Source organism: Tachypleus tridentatus, chromosome 10 (genome assembly GCF_004210375.1).
Source record: "Tachypleus tridentatus isolate NWPU-2018 chromosome 10, ASM421037v1, whole genome shotgun sequence".
Taxonomy (NCBI): domain Eukaryota; kingdom Metazoa; phylum Arthropoda; class Merostomata; order Xiphosura; family Limulidae; genus Tachypleus; species Tachypleus tridentatus.
This window is the reverse complement of record NC_134834.1, coordinates 71,296,252-71,314,354: the sequence shown is the minus strand read 5'-3', so window position 1 is coordinate 71,314,354 and position 18,103 is coordinate 71,296,252. Positions and strand designations below refer to the sequence as shown.

The 18,103-nt window shown below is 32.7% G+C and overlaps 1 protein-coding gene across 5 annotated transcripts in view; it reads right to left on the bottom strand.

Annotated features, from left to right (window-relative positions):
- LOC143229538 (lysosomal alpha-mannosidase-like) overlaps nt 1–18,103 on the bottom strand; it is a 48,440-nt gene that overhangs the window by 7,422 nt on the left and 22,915 nt on the right. For all 5 annotated transcript variants that reach the window (XM_076462022.1, XM_076462020.1, XM_076462019.1 and 2 more), the window contains 11 exons: nt 17,076–17,129; nt 16,409–16,525; nt 12,795–12,995; nt 11,397–11,454; nt 10,665–10,704; nt 10,159–10,228; nt 4,995–5,114; nt 3,402–3,518; nt 1,819–1,945; nt 1,164–1,237; nt 461–670 (listed from right to left, as the gene is read on the bottom strand). In XM_076462022.1, coding sequence (XP_076318137.1) covers nt 461–670; nt 1,164–1,237; nt 1,819–1,945; nt 3,402–3,518; nt 4,995–5,114; nt 10,159–10,228; nt 10,665–10,704; nt 11,397–11,454; nt 12,795–12,995; nt 16,409–16,525; nt 17,076–17,129 — 1,188 coding nt within the window. The remainder of the gene's footprint in view (nt 1–460; nt 671–1,163; nt 1,238–1,818; nt 1,946–3,401; nt 3,519–4,994; nt 5,115–10,158; nt 10,229–10,664; nt 10,705–11,396; nt 11,455–12,794; nt 12,996–16,408; nt 16,526–17,075; nt 17,130–18,103) is intronic.

Here is an 18,103-nt window from a genome sequence, read left to right as displayed (position 1 = left end):
TCCTCTAGACAATCAATCAGATAATAGTAACTAGTTATCTCTAATATAAGTTAACAGCCTTTCTTATGTGATTCTTCCTTATATCCACGTGAGCATCTTACCAACCTACACGCATTTTTGTTACTTGGAGCGTTAATTTCACAGTATAATAATAATAATAGTTGTTGATTATATCATTGTAAGAAAGGGCATTATAAAACTGAGTGAAATGAAACCAGTATCGAGACTATTTAACATGAAGTAATTTATTAAAAAATGTAATTTTATAGGTGTAATTTTGTTATCATGAGATAACATAATTTCAATAGTTTTAGGACTAAAGTGAAATATTAAAAACCTAAATTTCACTAACAGTATAAATTATTTCTCTTTCACTACACTATTAAGATAAGGAGAAAAGTTTAATTTTTTCGTTTAACTTGTACTAATCTGTTAATTTTGAAAAAAAAAAAAAAAGTACCTTTACAATCCGAAAGGTGGTGTTACCAGACAAGTCTAGGGCCCGATTAGAAATAGGATTAAAGATATAAGCGCCAGAAGCTTTTTCTCTGCCAAAACCCGGTTGGCCCTCGTACCAGTAGAATGACTGACGTATGTTGATCAGTGTTTCATTTTCTAGAACCATCGCTTTTAAAAGTCCACTATTTTTATCAATGATCACTTGCAGCAACTATAAAAATGTGAAAAGAAAACAATCAAACACTCATAACTTAACAAGACTTGTAACTACTCTTATAATTGCAATACGTGCTTCATATGTTCAACAGCTTGAAAACCCAAAGGTACATTATTCAAAACACCGTCATCATGTTTGGGGGAAAAGGAGAAGAACCCCACATGCTCGGAAACATAAACAATTAGACGAAATTAACACAAATAGCCAAAACATATCACAGATTAGAACCCTAATCTGAATTGAAGGCCGACGTGAGGGAGGCGGTACAACTTCGTTAGATGAGGCTCCCCCACAGTTCTTTTGTTAAATGACGCTCATGATTCGAAACCCTGTTGCTTAGATTATTATAGCTATTTATTGTTATTTACTATTATTGTTTCTATGCTGGCATAAGTATAATAAACGACTGAAACAAGGCCGTGCCATACAATTACATGAAAGTACTTTAAGTTACGAAAACTAGCTGAACGTATTTGAAAGTCGTTACCTCGTTTCCAAGAGTGATGTCATGTTCTGTCTGGCTAAAAATTCCACTGCTGTGGTCAACGACAGGCATATAATCTTCAAAAATAAAATATTTTCTATTACAGCTGAATTTTCTCATTCAGTTGATTGTTATTATCAATAGGATTATAAGTTTTAAGTTATTTATGTTTAAATATTATCAGATTAGGTATTCAAAGCTTAATGCCACTTTAAAGCAATGTAAGAACCGTGAAGAATGTTTATTAGAAATCCTTCAACAGTGATTTAACACTTTTGTTCTATTCGAACTGTTTAATAAACTAACTTCACTAGTAAACACTAGATATCACTCTGTAACTGGTTGTTTTTTTCACTTTTTATAACAATATCAAATTTATTACACAAAACTTTCTGTAATCGTATTACGCTGCAATATTTAAAACATGCACCTTAGAATTCAGTTCAAAACTGTTTCTAGTTCTTTTAACAGGCACTTAGATCGAAGTCATACACACATGTACCTTTTAATTTAATACTGCATAAAGGAGATGGTCCCAATAAAATATATTTTTTTGATAAAGCAGAAAACAATAATATCTGAAATTTAAGCTGTATGATGTACTGCACGTCTTCATGTTACTTCCGAAAATACACACGCTCAAAAAAGAAAAACGTACCACGAATCTCTCTGATGGGGTAGGTATTAAATCCGAGAGGTGGAAGCTCGGTTTGAAATAACAATTCTCGCCAGGTGTTACTGTTTCTGCCAGGAAGATTCTGTACCGATAGAGGGATTGGAGTTATCTGCAAAAGGTCTGAGTATTAATGATACATTTTTATCTAAATCTACACAGGAACTATACGCATAAAATTATATATATATATATATATACAATAGCTCCCTAGTGGCACAACAGTATGCTGTAAACTCAAAACGCTAGAAGCTGCATTTCGATACCCGCTGTAGGCAAAGCAGATAACTCACTGTGTAGTTTGTGCTTAGCTTTAAACAAATGAACAAAAATAAAGAAACAAAACGTATAATATTTGTCTACATCTTAAACTAGACAATACTAATACTACATCCGTTTGTCTCCACATATTTTTTATCTGTGCCAATGCGATGTCTATAGCTGTTACAATCTATACTTTTATAACAGCAGGACTACAAGTGGCTAATTTCGAGCATGTTTCCACGAATTAGTATTTATTACAAGCTTTGTCTCTACCGACTTAAAACAGTCCTTCAAAATTAGCAAGTTTCTATGGTAACTGTTTCTCACACCATTTTAAAACCTGTGCTTTATCTAATCTTACCTAACAGCCAATAATTCTAAACTCTCATTGCGTTATTTGTTTGTCTTCTTAGGATTGTTAGCTCGACCTGCCCATGAGAATACAAAGTGCCCGTTTCATGACATTAGTTGTGATTCACGAACATTAAAAGAGTGTCTTTCTTTGTTCTTAAAGATTTAACGCTTGTGTGCATGTGCTATAGTTTTATTCTTTAAAGAATAAAGTTTAGCAGTAACTGTTATCGAGAGAAATTCCTCTCTTATGTTCCACTGTTAATCTGATTCAAGCTGATTCATAAATCAGCCCAAAATACCCTTTGCACCAACCATCAATCAAGACAGAAGAAGTGAGAAAAAAGAGAATACTAAAGAAAGCAGAAAGGGATAAAGAAACTGGATACGATTTTCTGTCATTGTTTGTTTCAAATTAGGTTTTCATTCTAATTCAGTCCACGTGTCTGTGTATTATCAATTACTGTTTTGTTTAGTATGAACTTATTGAACGTTAATAACTAGATTCTTACAAACCAACTAGTATTTCTGTAACCTTTTATAGTCATAATAAACTCGTTTTAGTTACTAATAAATTTAATAGTTCCTTTATTTTTATTTTGTTCGGTAAATGTCCAGATGTAGCTCAATTGATTGGTTGATTTAGCTCAAATACACAATGGACTGACTATCTGCAGAAAATGGAAACCTGTATTTTAGTGTTGTAAGTCAGTTAACTTACCGCTGACCCACCAGGGGGACTGTTCGAATGAAGATACATTTACAGATATAACTTTTCAATGTTTTTTTTTTTTTCACTGATCGTTTACTTTCTCTTGTCTGAAAGGGTCTTAACTAAATACTGATAAGTATTATCACAAATAATCAAGCCTGTAGTTTTCTAAAGACGCTTCTAGTTACTGAAAAGTTTAGAATTTCACTTACTGAAACAGATAACAATGACAAACTGTTACCTGGTATTGTATGGAAGTTCCTTTCTCGTTAAAGACCTGGTACATTTGTCCGTAAACTGGAAATCTAACATAATGCTTCACAGCTTTTCCTAAGGGATTGTATATCACTGCAATAACCTGTAACATTAATACTAATTTTATATAGCTAGTCATTTTCACAAGCCACAAAGTTACCAAACAAGAAATATTTTTTGTAAGAAGGTTGATTAAACGAAAAAAAATCATTTTATGTTTATTCTACGTCGATCAAGAACAAGTAAAAATGAAATTAAGTAAAACATATAATAGTAAGTAACAATATTGTTTTATTTTGTGCTAATACAGTGCTACAAAACATTTCATACACAAAACACGTACAAGCAAATAGAGGGCGAAATCTTAGAGGGTGTTTCTTACGGAAGTACGCCCGGCATGGACAGGTAGGTTAAGGCGTTCGATTTGTAATCTGAGGGTCGCGGGTTCGAATCCCCGTAGCACCAAACATGCTTCCCCTTATAGCCGTGGGGGCGTTATAATGTGACGACCAATCCCACCATTCGTTGGTAAAAGAGTATCCCCAGAGTTGGCGGTGGATGGTGATGACTAGCTGCCTTTTTTCTAGTCTTACACTGCCAAATTAGGGACGGCTAGCGCAGATAGCCCTTGAGTAGCTTTGCGCGAAATTAAAAAAAAAAAATTCTTACAGAAGTTTACTCAGAGCTATTCAAGAGCTACTGCACTAGTATACCCTCATTTTGAATTCACAGACCAGAGGACTGGTAGCTAGCTAACAGAAACAGTCACCAATTTTTCGCCTATTCTTGTCTGACCGAATAGTAAGGTTTAGATAGCACCATTATAAGACCTGAGAACGATTTTTTTTGGTGGTAACGAGACACGAAGAAAGATCCGGAAACCCGTACTCCAGCAAACTAGCCACCGAGCCGTACTCGACCCTGATCCTCGAGGGTTATTCATGCCCAAAACACAATCACTGTTAGGGGAACATGCATCTGAATTTAATACTCTACTTTCTTAGCATCAGGTGAGAAACTGGCCACCTTATAGTGATAAACTCAAGGACAGAGAGAAATATTTTAATTAATATACTGCGTTAAATATTGTAGAACTCGGGAAAGAATAAACAAATCAGAAGGAACCTGAAGATAAATGGACCTTATCGTCACTTCAATCACATCACTGTCTTCATAGTCACATCATTATTATATTGAATGTTGTAATATAGCTATCCTATAATTATTGCTTTCAGCTACATTAAGTAATTGTCATATGATTGTTTCATTCAGTCACATCTCATATTATCACTAACTAAATTTAATTACAGTCTCTTCATCTTTACATTCAGTTACATTACACAATTACCTTATAGATACCCAATTTAGTTACATCACAGTCACCTTATCACTGCATTCAGTCACCCCAGTTTCCTTATCACAATATACAATCACATCAGGTAATTAAGTTGCTGTATAATCCAGTTATTTTATGACACGGTATTTAGTCCACGCTTTGATGAGAGTTTAATGGCAAATACTAATCGTATTGCATAATCCATTAACTTCATAACAGTACTGAAATGCATTACCTACTCACTTTTTCATTGTATTCAGTCACGTGACAGCTGCTCTCGTTTAGGTTTTCACAGTATTCGTAACTTCCATCTACACTAGCGTTACCAAATTGAAGGGTCTTCAGAGATTCCTCAATTATCTCCTGCAGATACAACATTCAAAAAAGTAGTTTAATGTTGTATAAACATTAGAATTTCTTAGAAGTCATACAGTAGACTCAAAATAACTGACTTTTAAAACCATTGAAAATTTTCTTAAGAGATTGTTTGTAAAATGTTTCATCAGTGGAAAATCAAATCCAAAAAGTATTACACTGAAACTTATAGCTAACTAGGCTTGCTGAATTTCTATAAAAATATTCTTGAAACACTTCTTTGCAAATAAACAGTAAGGTAATACAGTCTTGGCCAAAATGCTTGCCTCTTGTTGTATGTGGTATCATTGTCTACATGCATGGAGTAATTATTAAGTAAATGCCTGAATAGTAACACATAAGGTAGTGTATGATCAGACAAACGTGTACGATTTGTTATTCTGGTCAGTATAAATTGTTTTGAATATTTATTCGTCAAAACACACATACACACCTGTATTTTATAAAACAGTGTGATTTTAGTGTAATCTTTTCCGAAACAAGCCAACATTTTGTTCAGATAATTCTATGTTTGGTGTACAATCAATAAATTGTATGAAGCAAACGGATATTACATGAACAGTAGTGTACTTCCAGTGTAATGTGTTCAGGACCCTGAAATAACATCGGACTACAGGAAACGTTTGTCCAAAAAAGTCTGTTGGTAGAAGCCCCAAAACTACTGCCCGAAATGGCCGTTTTCTGGTCAGATTAACACAACAAGGTTGAAAAAAAGTCTTGCAACATTTTACCACAGGAATGGCATGAACACATGTATTAGAGAATATCCAGAAGAACAGTCAATAGGAGACTGACTAAAGAAAGAAAGGCTATTTGCAAGCTAGTATTAACCAGATTTCATTGCTGTCACCACATTACTTGGGCAAGATAGCATACCAACTTATTGTATGGACACTGGCAACATGTCGTCTTTTCTGATGAATCCTGTTTCCGTTTTTTTAAAGCTGATGGTGGGATTCATATTCGTTCTCTGCCTAGAAATAGATTAGGATATATTTTCTTTCCCTTAGGAGGTGGTGTAGTACATATTTGAGCAGCTATTCATTGTAGTGGAATAACTGTTCTTCATATTCTCCAGAGAAACGTCAATGGCGCCTCATACAGGCATTTTAAGGAGATGATATGTCTGCCATATGTTAGGGCAACTTTTGCTAATAACTTTGTGTTTCAGGATAACAATATCATTCCCCATCGTGCTCGTATTGTGCAGAATTATCTCAACCAGTATTAAAAATTACTATGGCCAGCAAAGTCTCCAGATTATAATCCCATTGAGAACTATTAGGCATAACTGAGCCGGTAATTTGCTAACAGCGGCCCTAAACTAGCTATTGTAGCTGAGATACAGCGTCTCCTAGTGGGAAATTGAGATGAAATAATGGCGGATTACACCAATAATATCATCGACAACATGTCACATCGACTCGTAAGGTTTAATATAGTAGGAGAATGACCAACCAAATAGTGAATGTTTAATGAGAACTGGCAAAAGGTTACTGATGCTAATTATAACATTTTCATGTTATATTTTCTCACTATACGACTTTTGGTGAGGTTTTGTTGTAATAGATGAAATGATGAATAACATATGTTCTAGAGGTGTCTGATAAAATTCTTTGCTGTTCCAATAAATCGTTCGTGATGTTCATATGACCTGTTTCATTATACAAACCACATGCGTATTCTGAAAGCAGCAAAATCTACTTGATTGCAAGAATTAACACCAGTAGAAAATGTATGAAACTACAATTTTGAGTTTTCTGGATTCCACATTCGTATAATTTTCATGTTCCATATTTATTTTGTTACAGTTTGTTGACATGTGTTTTACTGATAATTCTGTACAAGCATTACGGGGACTTCAATTAAGATTAAACAAGATCTTAGTGGTACAAGTATTACCATTGCATCTTTAATGTGTGGGTCAATTTCTCAACTAATTCTTGGAATGCGTATGTGATATACCACTTTGCAATAGTACGAGTAAAACTAGGTTACAATCTTAAGTTACTTCTCTAAAACTATATACAGTAAAACCTGTCTAAATCGGCAACTGCATGGGGCAGAAACCTGTACAATCCGGAAATAAACATTTTGCAACATTATGTTAAGATTTTTCTTATAAAAGGCTCTCTATACGGCGGTACCTGTGTAATGCGGACGGAAAATTATCTTTCACCTACCTCAGCTATCAACAAGTAGGATTAGAACCTGAGTAAGGCGGAAATAATGTTTTTGGTTAAATATTAATTTCTTTTTTAATTAATAATTTCTTTAAATATTAATAATTTTTGTTTAATTAATAATTTGTTCAACTATTAATAAATATTCGGACATTTTGTTACAGTAAATATTAGTTAAATATATTATGTTCTCTTTTCTGCCGTCATTATTTTTGCAGTTAAATTAGATTCGTGATTTGTAGAAATATATTTTTCTTTTAAGTACAAAATTCAACTCTTTAAATAATTCTTTCGACAAAAATAAATTCCTATCCTCCATAATTTAAAATTTAGGGAAAATTTACTTAATATCCTTATTTTTAAGAAAAGCTACTAAATACCCTTATTTTTTAAAAAGTTGTTTGTTATGACGATTATAGTAAAATTTAAACTCTGATTGAGTAGATTGATGCAGATGATTCTGTGAAAGCGGAAAGTTTTGTTAACAAGAATGTTTTAACAGAAACTGATGAAATTGATTTAAAATCTATAATTGAATCGCAAGATGGGGACAGTGTGAGAGATTCAAAAGATGAACAAAATATAAAAAAATAGTGAGGAAATAGAAATTCCTGCTTCATCGCAAGTGTTAAGTTATATTAACACTATTAAATTGTATGCAAAAATGTAGGGGGAAAATGAACTTCATGAAAAGGCTTTAGAATTGGTGTTCTCTTTTAACCGCATGAGAAAGCCCATTAAAAAATGAAACAGTTGAAATTGGACACTTTCTTCAAATATTTTTGATTAAGATTTTATGAACTTATGTATATTTTGAATGTCTATTTTTGTTCTTATTCTAATAAATATAGCATAAACAGTATAATAACTTATTCACAAACGTCTTAGTTCCCTTGAGTCAAGCAAGTATAACGTTCTGCTCAAAAATGATATATAATTAAGGAAATGCACGTTCACTGTCTAAGCCGGAAAACCCGCTTAAACCGGAAAATTTACTTTGTCCCGTGTGATTCCGTCTTAGACAGGTTTTACTGTATAATAAACATGGTTGTCTAATGTATTTTATGAACCGATTTTTGACAGCGTTTTCTTTTCACCCTTAATGCTACATTCTTTGCAAAAGGAACTTCGAGAAAAATCATATTACGGATTTCTGAGATAAAGTTTGTTTTTGTGTGTATAACATTTGAAGTTGACAAAACTTTAAACAATGATGGAACGCTTATAACTAATGTTACCAAAATCAAATTTAAAAAAATCACTAAACACTTGGTACTTCCTGTTATCAAAGAACATTTTGTTTTGATACCATGAACTACGAATAGTTTTATATGTTCTGCACCTGCTTTATGTCTAGTTTTATATGTCCTGCACCTGCTTTATGTCTAGTTTTATATGTCCTGCACCTGCTTTATGTCGAGTTTTGAAGACAATATTTCGAACTCTTGATGAAAAACTGAACACAAAGTTCGAAAACATCATCTCCAAAACTAGGCAGATCAGTTTGTGAGTAACTATATGATTTGTTTCACTGTTTTGAACCACCCATGAACTAACTACAAAGCCATTAAAAAATAAGTGTCCTTGTAGACAAATGTATTAAATCACATAACGTTAACTATATTAAATTCATGCGTGTGAAACACCACCAAGTAAATATGTATTGGGACAGTGATCTTGCTTGATTTAATGACCCAGGGTTATTAAATAAAAGTAGTTAGTTTAAATAATTATGGATTATATGATGTAGAAATAACCAATGTGCACACAGGAAAGGAAATCGTAGACATAAATTACTTGATTATATTTAAATAACGGTGGATGATTTAGTCCCGCTTATTTTCATTTAGTAATTTATGTTCTTTTTAAACTGACAATTGAAGCACGAGTTCCGACTTGGGATGGTAAAACATTTGTTAAACATTGTATTTACATCACGTGATCTAGAAGTCAGAATCCCACTAGATCCTATATGTTGGGAGTTGGCGGCCAGTGATAGTTTAACGTGCCATTGTCTCCTTATACATCTACTATGTAATTTATAAATAAAGAGCCATTTGTTCTTATTCGAATTCAGTTTGTATTACTGTTGAAAACAATTATTCATTTAAGAAAAACGTTGAAGTATAAATACCACACGCAAGAGTTAAAAAAGGAAAAACTCTATTGGGGGGGGGGGTTAATCACCACACGGTCCACACCAAAACTACAACACGGTGAGGACGAAACAAACTTATTATGTGCTTCTGATGTTACAGACCAGTTACGCTCAAAGTGTAGACCTTGAAGATTCGTTTTGTTTGCAAATTGATTGGTTAAATGCTGTGTTATTTAGTACATACTCCAAGTCAACTTTTAAATATATGTTATTAAAACCTACAAGATCTCTCTGAGAATACTTAGTGAAACCATCATAATTAACGTCAGTAAATTGCTTGTTTAAAGAAGTTCTTGGGTGTTTTATTATGTTATTCTTCTGCTTGATCTCATCGTTAAACCTCATGTTTAAATATTTAAACGCAGTAATAAATGTCTCATATAACTATTACCTGTCATTTTCCGAAGATAATTACCACGTATCTTTATGTGTATGTTGACATCATAGTCAAACTAAATCCAACCAGGCGACCAATGACTTACGAGTTTTCGCGGGGCACAATAGCACGTGAGCAACCCAATTATGATAAATACTTTAGAGTATACCAGCCATCTAGTTAGCCATTTACTAGCGTATACCAGCCATATAGTTAGTCACATGCTCGTCTAGAGTGCTTACGTTGAATACGTCATTTCAAGCGTCTAAAAAACACCTAGCGTCCGCGTCTTATTAAAGTTGAAAATGTAGATACCTGACACTTCGAAATCCCAAAGTACAGCTGTTTGGTGTAGTCTTTAGCTACGTGTTCTTGTTCAGTGCCTCTAGGGAAGATAGAAAAGATATGGAACATAATATAAGAACAGACCAAATACAGTTACTACAGCAAAACCAAACTTCCCTGGACCTAACAGTTGAATGTTCATCCAGAATATTCGTTGCTTCTAAAACAAGAACAAATTATTATTATTATTCTGCAATTCTCCAACAAAAATCGTTTAACTTTTTCAATCCTATTTTATTTAACTCAGAAAACATTTCATTTTTGATGTTTTCTTAAGAATGAAGTTGTATATGACAATAACATATACAAAACCTTTCCCTTTCCGTTTCCAATGTCAATGTCAATAAACTTTTGAAATATTGCCATATATACATACATATCATACTTTTCCAAACGATAATACCGTATAAATCAAGTTATTGTATTTATGTCGTTGCAATCTTCGCAATTAATAAAACAGTTATCATGTTACTTACGTTATTGCGTCATGATGTTGCTGGACAGCTACAGCACGTTCTAATAAAAACAACAAAAATATTAAAACAAATATAGCATTTATTATTGTTTTTTTTACTAATTACTTGGCTTACTTATATTTCTTTCCAGAGTATCTGTCAAGTAGGTAGACAAAAGAAGGAAGAATGAGACCAGAGAAATAAATAAACATACATAAATATTTATCTAATCCGGCAGCCGTTGTGCAGCCTTGCGCGAAATTCAACAACAAACATCTGAACTGATAACACGTACAGACAAATAAATGTGTGGGAGAACCAGTACAGGTCAATAAGCAAAGAGACACAAGGCAGAAAGACAGATATAGATAGACATAGAATATCATTCTATCGTATTGTACTATCTCAACTCAATCACGTTATTTGAAAGATTAACAGAAAACAAGAGTGTCACACAGTGAAATACAGTATTTTCTAAAAGTTATGGTTTACATGACATTTGAATAGTCTCGTGTTTGTCACTCCCTTCAAACTAAGTATATTACAACTAAAAAATTAATCGTATTAGCGCATGAATCTCAATAAGCATTTTTTCATGAAATAACCCTGTAATTTAACCTAGAAGATACTGTAAAAATAAAGATTATTATGGAATTTGTATATCTATTCTAATCTGTGAACATGTATTGATTATTACAGTGAGTTAGGTAACATGGTTAAATATATAAACAAAGCTAGGTATGTCGTGCTTACTTAGGAAGATGATGTCATGGTTTTGTACTCCAGATAATGCAGAAAGCTGCTTACAAGCCTAAAAATAAAACAGAGTTAAAACATTAATTTTGATTGAATAATAAAATAATATAACGTAATCGTGAAACTTAGATAATAGCTACGCCACTACGGTTAATGGTAGGTTGGAGAACAAATTATATCTGACGTCCCATTCTTTTCGCTTTCTTCTCAACTTAATCAATCTGTCACGATATTTATAGTCATTTTTCATCTGTGTCACTTACATAATCAAGAAGTTTAGTAATTTAGCTTAGAATTAATGAATGTGAATGGTAAAGTTTGGATTCAATCTTTCAGTTGTTTTTTTGAGTTGTTAAACATCTGTGCTTTCTATTCATAGACTTTACCTTTAACGTTGTTGACGAAAAAAATTACTTTCACACTCAGAAAATAACTGTTCCTTAACTTTGTGCATCCGGAGTCAATATTTCCAATAGCAGATTTTTGATAAAGTATCCTTAGTAAAGAAACACACTGTAGTTCACCTTTCAACAAATGATTTGCCAAACTGTTTGTATATGTATTATATGTGACATCTTTGTTTTGATTTATTAATTCTACGGTATTTTGCGTGAGAGATAGTACGTGTATGGGATTTAATCCTTAATAACCTGGAAACTAATGCAAATTCGAAGAACAATTTGGATTAGTTTAAAGTTTTTGAAAAGGGAGAACACTAGAAAGTTTTATTTTGGAATCAACTCACCAAAAACGTTTTCTTGCTTCGCAGAGTAAGTATTAATATTATTACATCTTTATTCTGTAGCTCAAACTTAGAGTTCTGATGAAGTTTATATACAGGGTGAGCCAAAAGTAGGTGGACAGCATTTGGAATAGGTTTATGTATCGGTTATATTAATGCAATTGTATATTATAACTATGTTGCAACTATATTATTTGTGTTATATAATTACAATTTTATAATTACATTTGTTTTAATTTAATCTGTTTTCTTTTTTTTTAGATTGGTAATAGAACCCATAATGTCAAATACTTTAAATACAGATAAAGAATATGGGTGTTAAAAGAGTATTGGAAATCTCTTTTAGGAAGGAAAACAATTTGAGCATCTGCGTTAATAAATAACATTTTATTTTCATTAATATAATTGTCTTATTACATATAGTTGTACGTATACATGATCTCTAAATAAATGTTTTTTATTGTCCACCTACTTTTGGCTCACCCTGTATATATATATATAAACTGGCTGTTCTTTATTTTATAGCTCCAACAATAGAATTCTCACAAGTTTCCTGAAAAAGTTACAATCATATTGTTGTGACACTTCTTTAAATGTAAATGTAAATAAAATGTATATCTCGTGACAATAACTATCAAGTAATGTGTACTAGCCTGTAAGAACGTGTTGGCTTCTCTTGCATAAAGTTTAAGACTAGGTCGACTTGTGTAGTAACCAGTCCAGTAGCTATGAACTCTATCAGCGTAGGGAAAGAAGTCTTCAGTTGTGACACTCCACTGGACGTTTGCTTGGTTAAGACTTTTGAGATAACAAGCCGGTGTAGAATAAAACATATTCACCTTACCACCACTATCCTGTTAAAATATACAATTTCAATTTATTTTTTGTGGCACCTTTCTCAGAATACAGTTAAAATATATTTGGATCTATAGTCCCAAAATATAAAAAATGTTTTTTATCCGTTTTCGTTAATGAATCACAAATTTTCGACTAGAGTCTTTATTTTTCATTTACTTATCCTAAAGAATCTACAAGTAAATTAGGCTTTTAAAACAATTACATGTCGTTTTACTTTGTTTTTATCATTTACAATATTTAAACTTTTGTATTTAAGCTTTCGTATTTTATCTTCAACATCATAAATACCTCCATTAAGTTTGGGAAAACAAGTATTCTCATCAGAAGTTTCAATAGATGTAGCTATTTTCAGTTATTTAGTTCTGTTTTTTTTTTTTCAAAATGCAGTTTTATACTACATGCAAACTGTTCAATTCTATACCCATCAATCAGCGATATATGATAAATGTGGAATCTTAGCTACAGAATATTAACTTGATTTTCCGAAGGGAAATTTTAAAGTCAGAACTTTCATTTGGCCACGATCCTTCTTCAGGTGTTTCCTCTGAAAAACAAGCACTTCAAGAAGGCCCATAGCCAAAATTATTCTAAAAGGAAAATAATTTTTCTATTTCAAGAATGTAGATTATTAAATTTCTTTAGCACACGATAATTGCAAAATTTATCATTCATCTATTAAGTCTATCATAAGTAATGTCCGAAAATTTAATAAGAAAGTGCATTATGATTTCTGTTTATGTAGAAGGCTTTAATGACTAACATATGTAGTGGGACGTGTATACAAATGTTCAGGCAAATAAAAGAAACTAACCCGAATTCACTTGATTTGTTTGTTTGTTTTGAATTTCGCGCAAAGTCACTCGAAGGCTATCTGCGCTAGCCGTCCCTAATTTAGCAGTGTATGACTAGAGGGAAGGCAGCTAGTCATCACCACCAACCGCCAACTCTTGATCTACTCTTTTACCAACGAATAGTGCAATTGACCGTCGCATTATAAAACTCACACGGCTAAAAGGGCGAACATGTTTGGTGCGACCGGGATTCGAACCCCAACCCTCAGATTACGAGTCGAACGCCTTATCACGCTTGGCCATGCCGGGCCTAGAAGTGCGACAAGATCAACATTAACATTTTTGGGAGTCAGATGAAACAAACAATAACATTTTTGAGAGTCAGATGAAACAAACAATAACATTTTAAGGAGTGAGATAAGGCAAACATTAAGATTATTGGGGTAAGACAAGACTAAGATTAACATTTTTTGGAGAAAAATTAGACCAATATCAATATTTTTAGGAATAAGATAAGAACAACATTAACATTTTTAGGAGTAACATAAAACAAACTTTAAAAATTTTCCATTAATGCTTAGAATTATCACAGAAATGTCATTTGTAACAACAATCAGGAAATTGTCACAGAAATGTGATTTGTAACAACAATCAGGAAATTGTCACAGAAATGTGATTTGTAACAACAATCAGGAAATTGAGGTTTTTTGATAACATTAAGGAATGATAAAGCTTTAGCGTAAAATATTTATTTACTAATAAAATTTGAATGTTAAGAACAAAACCAGTCTGCTTGGACACTTGATATGCATATACTTAATCTGCACTTCTTATGTCGATGTGACATTTCGGCTATATTACTATTATTCACCTTCTGTCACCATGATACTCACAAAATCTTAATTTAGCTTAATCATTTATCACGGCACCAAACGTGTAGGCGTTATAACGTGACGATCAATCCCACTATTCTTTGGTAAAAGAGTAGCCGAAGAGTTGGCAGCGAGCGGTGATGACTAGATTCCTTCCCTCTAGTCTTACAGTGCTAAATTAGGGACGTCTAGCGCAGATAGCCCTCGCGTAGCTTTGCGCGAAATTCAAAACCCAAACATTAATGTACTGTTCACACATTGACGCAGTTGTCGATTGACGAGCTTCGGGATCAATAAGACGAGCTAGCTAATTGGTCACTTTTACTTAATAATGAAAAGATTAACAAGACGATAGTAATTAGTAATACTTGGAATTGAAATCAATAAACATCAAAGTGTTCAAAACGTCCGTCTCTAATTCAAATACATAACTACAATATATTAAAAAAACACCTCACCAATCCGGTTTGCACTGAAACAGTTGTTGTTCAAACAGTTTGCTAATATCGGTCAATCTCAACCTTTATTTTATATATGATACTTGAAGAACCGAAGTACTGAGCGAAAAGCCTCGCCGGTACTGTTTATAACAGATGTAATATATATTACTATTTTACTTCCACTCCAAAGTTAATATATAAATAGCCTAAAAAATCCAGTTTTTTATGGCACGTTGTTTCTTCTATCAACCGGAAAGTAGACTGGATATTTCATTTGTAATTTTTTAAAAAAAGGACACGTGCACTAAGAAAGAGAATAATATAAAATACAAAAAAAAAACAGTATTTAAAAAAAGGTATTAGTAAATGCAATCACATAGTTTAGTTAATCATTTATAGATCTCGCTAAGGATTGTTTGGGCACGGCGTGGCCAGGTGGTTAAATTTAGTACATTTTCTCTCCAGGTAATAATACGTTTTAACTACTATAACCTTCCGGCATGGCTAAGTGGTTAGGGCGTTCGACTCCTATTCTGAGGGTCGCAAGTTTGAATCTCCCTCACACCAAACATGCTCGCCTTATAATATGACAGTCAATCCCATTATTCGCTGCTAAAAGAGTAACTCAAAAGTTGGCCGTAGGTGATGATGACTAGCTGCCTTCCTTCTAGTCTTACACTGCTAAATTAGGGACGGCTAGCGCAGATAGCACTCGTGTAGCTAGCTTTGCGCGAAAATTTAAAACAAAGAAAGAAGCTTATTTGACCATAAATTGGCAAGAACATAAGTACAGGGAGGAGGAAGAGGCCATAGAGAACCTGACCCTCCGGGGTATGAACTTTTCTTACCCAAACACCGACAGAGATGACCATAAATTGATCCATGATTGCTTTCTTTTGCCATCCGTTTTTGAGAAAAAAAGGAATTATGTGTGTTATTTACGACTTGTTTAAGTTAAAATATTTATGAATGGCGGTGATTTATGTCAGTTACAATTAACCATACTTTTTTATTTTAACTAAATTCATAATCTTGATGAAATTTTTTAAACTAAAACCACATGGAGATCATTGTCAAGGTAACCTTCAAACAGTTCGGGGATAGCTTTTAATAAACAAAGTGTCATAAAAATTCAAATATTTAATCACATATTTCAGAAAAAATGCAACCAAAACGTATTAACTATATGATCCCTTTCCTGAACGTTAGAACGGCTACTAAACTCAATGCACTCTTAATCTCCGTCATTCGAATAATCTATTTCTAAACATATATCAAATGCTTCAGATGATTCAAAGCTACGTACCATGTTGTTAACGTAGTACATAAGTCTGTCGAGACTTTTGTACCACCTCTCTGCAACCTCGTAATAGAAGTCCATTCCCATGGTAACTACCAGATGGTTTGTTTTGTAATGTGTCGCCTAAAACATGGAAACAAAATAAACCATTCTATAAGTAGTGTTTAATTTCTTTCGAAGTTTTCAGATCCGAGATCCAAAACTTGTTTTTGATTTTTTTTAATGTAAAAACGGAATCACTCTAATTACAATAATTTTCATGCTGTTTTGAAGTTCATATTTAATTTAAATGGCCAATTATATAACTTTCTTCTAGCCACCATCCTGAACAATAGTTTCGATAAACATTTAAATTATCTTTCAAAACTCAACTCTCCCCACCTACCAACAGAGATCTGGTTTATTAGGTATCGAAAAATTGCTGTCTGCACTTAGTTAAATATATATTTAAGTTAATGACATAAAACTGTAATTATGAGATATAACGAAGCCATTTAAAACTAACTGCTTGTTGCAAAGATATGTGATTAAAGAAGTCGCTTAAAAATCAGTCGTTGTTTGTAGCGATACATGGTTAAATAAAACTGTTACTTAAAAGTAATGAGATTTACAATATTTCAAAGTTAATATCAGGACTTAAAAAGCGACTGTGTACTTTTATCGGCACCCTTACCTGTGACATAATTGTATCTTTAAACTGGTATGCCTTCATTTTTCCATTTAGATCCTATACAACACAAAATATTGTGATCAAATAACGACACTTAAACAATTATAATTTTGAGTAGTTTACATTACTTTAAAGTATTTCAATAAATATTGCATGAAAAATGTCTCAATCAAGTGTTCTTGTGTTTCAGTGGCCAAACTTGAAGCGGAGGTATTTGACACCATAACACGTAATGGATACTAAGCCGGTTGATAAAAAATAAATTAATTTAAAAATCCCACATCACTTTCCCTACACTAAAACGTATACGAAGGTTCAATGACTGACACTTCTATGTGGGCTGATATTGGTTCAGAGTGTAGTTGTCTGTTGCTCTAAATACGAACTCTATTTATATTACAATAAAAAAAAAGTGAAAACGGTTGGTGAAGAAGACAGTGATGAGTCAAAGTGAAAACTATATTGATTTAACACTTGTTATAATAAAACTGTTAAAGCTAAGTGTATTAAAATATCCTGTGATTAAAGTATTTCAACAACACGTTAAGATTACAAGCAAGAGGGTATTAAAATCTAGCAGTTCGTAAAAAGCAAACAAAAACCGGTAGTCGTTTATACAGCTTTTATCATAAAACTTGTCTCGTGCACATTTTGCGCAACAGATGTCGCTTTATTTTCCAACAATAACCTCAATTGTGAATAAATATCCCTTACGTATGTGTGACAACTAAACAGCGTATAGAGAAAAGCAGAAACAAAAGTACAATTAGAGATTCCACTCATTCAAATTAATCTTTTTATTTATCTGTTTGTATGAATGTTGTCTATATTTATCATCTGGATTACTTTTGCAATAGTCGTTAGAAAAAAAATAGTTTTATCATGGTTGGATTACGTCTAATAAACTAGCTTATCTCAGAGTGACAAGACTATGTTTTGTACTAGATTAATCATACCAATATTTTCAAGTGAGAGTAGCGTTTTCTATAACAATAAGATTAGATAATATCTTGATATGACAGAATATTCTA